We start from the raw sequence: 1,818 nt of genomic DNA, 5'->3' as shown, positions 1-1,818 counted from the left end.
CCGGGATCGTCTCGGGATCGTCTCGGGATCGTCTTGGGATCGGCTTGGGATCGTTTTGGGATCGGTCTTCGTGGGATCGTATTGGGATCGTCTGGGGATCGTCTGGGGATCGTCTGGGGATCGTCTTGGGATCGGTTTGGGATCGTCTTGGGATCGGTTTGGGATCGTCCTGGGATCGTCTTAAGATTGCTTCGGGGTCGACTTAGGATCGTGGCCTGATCTTCTTGGGGCATATTGGCTTGGGATCGCCTTGGGATCGTCTTGGGATCGTCTCCGTTTGCATGCACCTCGTTGACGATGAAGAAGGGCAGCATAGTCTCCGCCTCTACGGCGTTTTGGTGTCTCTCTTTAGCAGCAGCAGCAGCAGCAGCACAGCAGCAACAGCAGAAAAATGAGCAGCAGAATTTTGGTGCTGCCTTTGGACTAGGGACACCTAATAGCGCAGCGTCCCTCCAGGTACCAGACCCGTTTCTAAATGCTGCAGCAGCAAGCAGCAGCAGCAGCAGCAGGAGCAGCAGCAGCAGCAGCGAAGGAGACACCCCTCTTATACCAGGAGAAGAGTACTTAAGATGGGAGCATACTGTCTCCACTGTCTTTGAGCAGACATGGGGAAGAATGCTTGTCCCCTCTACTCGTATACCCCTCTCTTCTCCTAAGAAAGAAGAAGAAGCAGCAGCAGCAGCAACAGCAGCAGCAGCAGCAGCAACAGGAGAAACCCCTCGGGAGACACCAGAGACTGCAGATAAGGACCTGGCCTCAGCAAGGCAGCAGCAACAGCAGCAGCAGCCGCAGCAGCATGCAGACATAGACCAGCTAGCAAAAGAGGCGGGGACAGCATTGGAGGAATGGGTAAGAGAGCTGCTGCAGCAGCAGAAGCAGCAGGGCAGCATGTCTCCTTCTGTTAGTGTCTCCTCTGCAAGGCAGCACGCTATTGCTGCTGCACAGGTGCTGCTGCAGCAGCAGCAGCAGGGTGTCTCCTTTTCATTGCTGCAGTCTCCTTTCTATCCCCCTCTGGAGAAATCTAAGGCGGAAGAGTTGGAGGCAGCAGAGCGGGAGGTGCAACGCATGCAGCAGCAGAAAGCAGCAGCAGCAGCAGCAGCAGCAGGAGCCTTGTCTTCTGCTGACCTTAAGAGAGCTAATGGCAATCTCCTAGCAGCAGCAAACAATGCAGAGGCACTAGCAGAGACACAACTAAGTGTCTCCTCTGCTTATTTAGCTGCATTAAGGGACATGAGGAGCAGCATTGCTGTCCCTCAGCAGCAGCAGAGGCCCCTAATTGCTGCTGCTGCTAGCTGGGAAGAGACACATTATAAGGCAGAGAAGGTACTGCAGCAGCTGCAGAAGGTGCAGCAGCTGCTGCAGCACGGGCAGAAACAGGAGCTGGAGCAGCTAGAGAAGGAGCGGCAGCAAGTGGCACAGCAGCAGCAGCAGCTAGAGCAGCAGATGCAGCAACAGCAGCTGCAGCAGCAGATAGAAAAGCAGCAGGAGCAGCAACAGCAGCAAGGGGAGCCGTTTTCTCTCTACCCTCCAGCAGCAGCAGCAGCAGCAGCAGCAACAGAAGCAACATATACACCAACTCTCCGTCACCCAGTAAGAAGCCCGTCCCCTACTCCACCCCCAAGGAAGGTGTCTCCTTGGGGATCGTCTTTTGGAGACGATCCCCAGGGGCGCTCCCCGACCCCCCCTACCCCACTTAGCCGCACTATACAGAGTAAAGGGGAGGAGACACTTCTAGGTGCATGGCGTCTGCAGCAAGGGGAGATAAGTGATGAAGAAAAGGAGACACCTAAGAAAGGAGGGGAGGAGGACGAGGAGACA

At 55.7% G+C, this 1,818-nt stretch overlaps 1 protein-coding gene across 1 annotated transcript in view; it reads left to right on the top strand.

Annotated features, from left to right (window-relative positions):
* Positions 1 to 297: 297 nt before the first annotated feature.
* EMWEY_00050410 (hypothetical protein) overlaps positions 298 to 1,818 on the top strand; it is a gene marked incomplete at both ends in the record, with an annotated part of 1,587 nt that continues 66 nt past the window's right edge. The window contains one exon of the mRNA XM_013479599.1: positions 298 to 1,818. This exon is cut by the window's right edge and continues 66 nt beyond it. Coding sequence (XP_013335053.1) covers positions 298 to 1,818 — 1,521 coding nt within the window.

This window comes from Eimeria maxima, genomic scaffold, assembly GCF_000499605.1.
Source record: "Eimeria maxima Weybridge genomic scaffold, Emw_scaff1237, whole genome shotgun sequence".
Lineage (NCBI taxonomy): Eukaryota > Apicomplexa > Conoidasida > Eucoccidiorida > Eimeriidae > Eimeria > Eimeria maxima.
Note: the sequence above shows the minus strand (reverse complement) of the source record. Positions and strands in the feature narration are given on the sequence as shown.